This window comes from Vombatus ursinus, unplaced genomic scaffold, assembly GCF_900497805.2.
Source record: "Vombatus ursinus unplaced genomic scaffold, bare-nosed wombat genome assembly UNPS02014867.1, whole genome shotgun sequence".
Taxonomy (NCBI): domain Eukaryota; kingdom Metazoa; phylum Chordata; class Mammalia; order Diprotodontia; family Vombatidae; genus Vombatus; species Vombatus ursinus.
The window spans coordinates 1570334-1571166 of NW_020954645.1; the positions used below are offsets into that span (position 1 = coordinate 1570334).

Here is an 833-nt window from a genome sequence, read left to right on the forward strand (position 1 = left end):
TGGGGGGTGGGGGCCCCCCAGGGCAGTGAGGTCGGGAAGGGGGGGGCGTGGCAGTGAAGGGGGGAGTGGGGGGCCCCGGGGCAGTGAAGACTGGGGGGTGGGGGTGGTGTCCCCAGGGCAGTGAAGGCTGGGGAGGGTGGGCCTTGCCCCTCATCGCACCTTTTTCATCCTCCTGGGTCATCTGCAGCTCCTCAGCGGTGCAGCCTGTGGGGAGAGGAGGGGGCGGGGCCCGTTAGGGGTACAAGGGGAAGGCCCCTCCCCCACCCCAGGACACTCCCCCACCCCCCCACCATCCGGAAGCTCACCCACGGGCAGCAGCAGCGTCAGGAGGAGGAGGAGCAGGGCGCCCCGGGGGCCCAGCATCCTCCCAGCTCTGCTGTGACAGGGCTGTGAGGCGCGGGGCACTCTCTCCATGGAGGCCTCCAGAGCTGCTGGCCTCGGAACGCCTTTCTGCAGAGCCCCCTAGTGGGGGCATGCGCCAACGCCCTCCCTGCAGAGCCCCCTAGTGGGGGCATTCGGAAACGCCCCCGCGGTGCTGGAGGCCTCACAGTCCTCTCTGTACAGAGGCCCCCGGGGTGCTGGAGATAGGGGAAGTCCAAGAAACGGAAAAGTAAGAAGGCATAGGACAGTCCTACTGATAAATATGGTGCCCCACACCAACAGCAGTCATTTGGAGCTTCGGGGCCATGGTTATCACCATCCCTCTGGCCTTTATAGAGGCTTTCATTGGAAAATCCCATGTCAATTGGGGCACTAGTAGCTGCCTCAATGGTATAATTGCACAGATGGAATAGAATAATACGGCCCCTTATATGGCTGACTGGGGCTAGGGG

The 833-nt window shown here is 63.9% G+C and overlaps 1 protein-coding gene across 1 annotated transcript in view; it reads right to left on the reverse strand.

Annotated features, from left to right (window-relative positions):
- Positions 1-475, reverse strand: part of PRSS50 (serine protease 50) — a 13289-nt gene extending 12814 nt beyond the window's left edge. Inside the window, 3 exon segments of the mRNA XM_027842163.1 lie at positions 160-204; positions 306-432; positions 434-475. Coding sequence (XP_027697964.1) covers positions 160-204; positions 306-432; positions 434-475 — 214 coding nt within the window.
- Between the last annotated feature and the right edge of the window lie 358 nt (positions 476-833).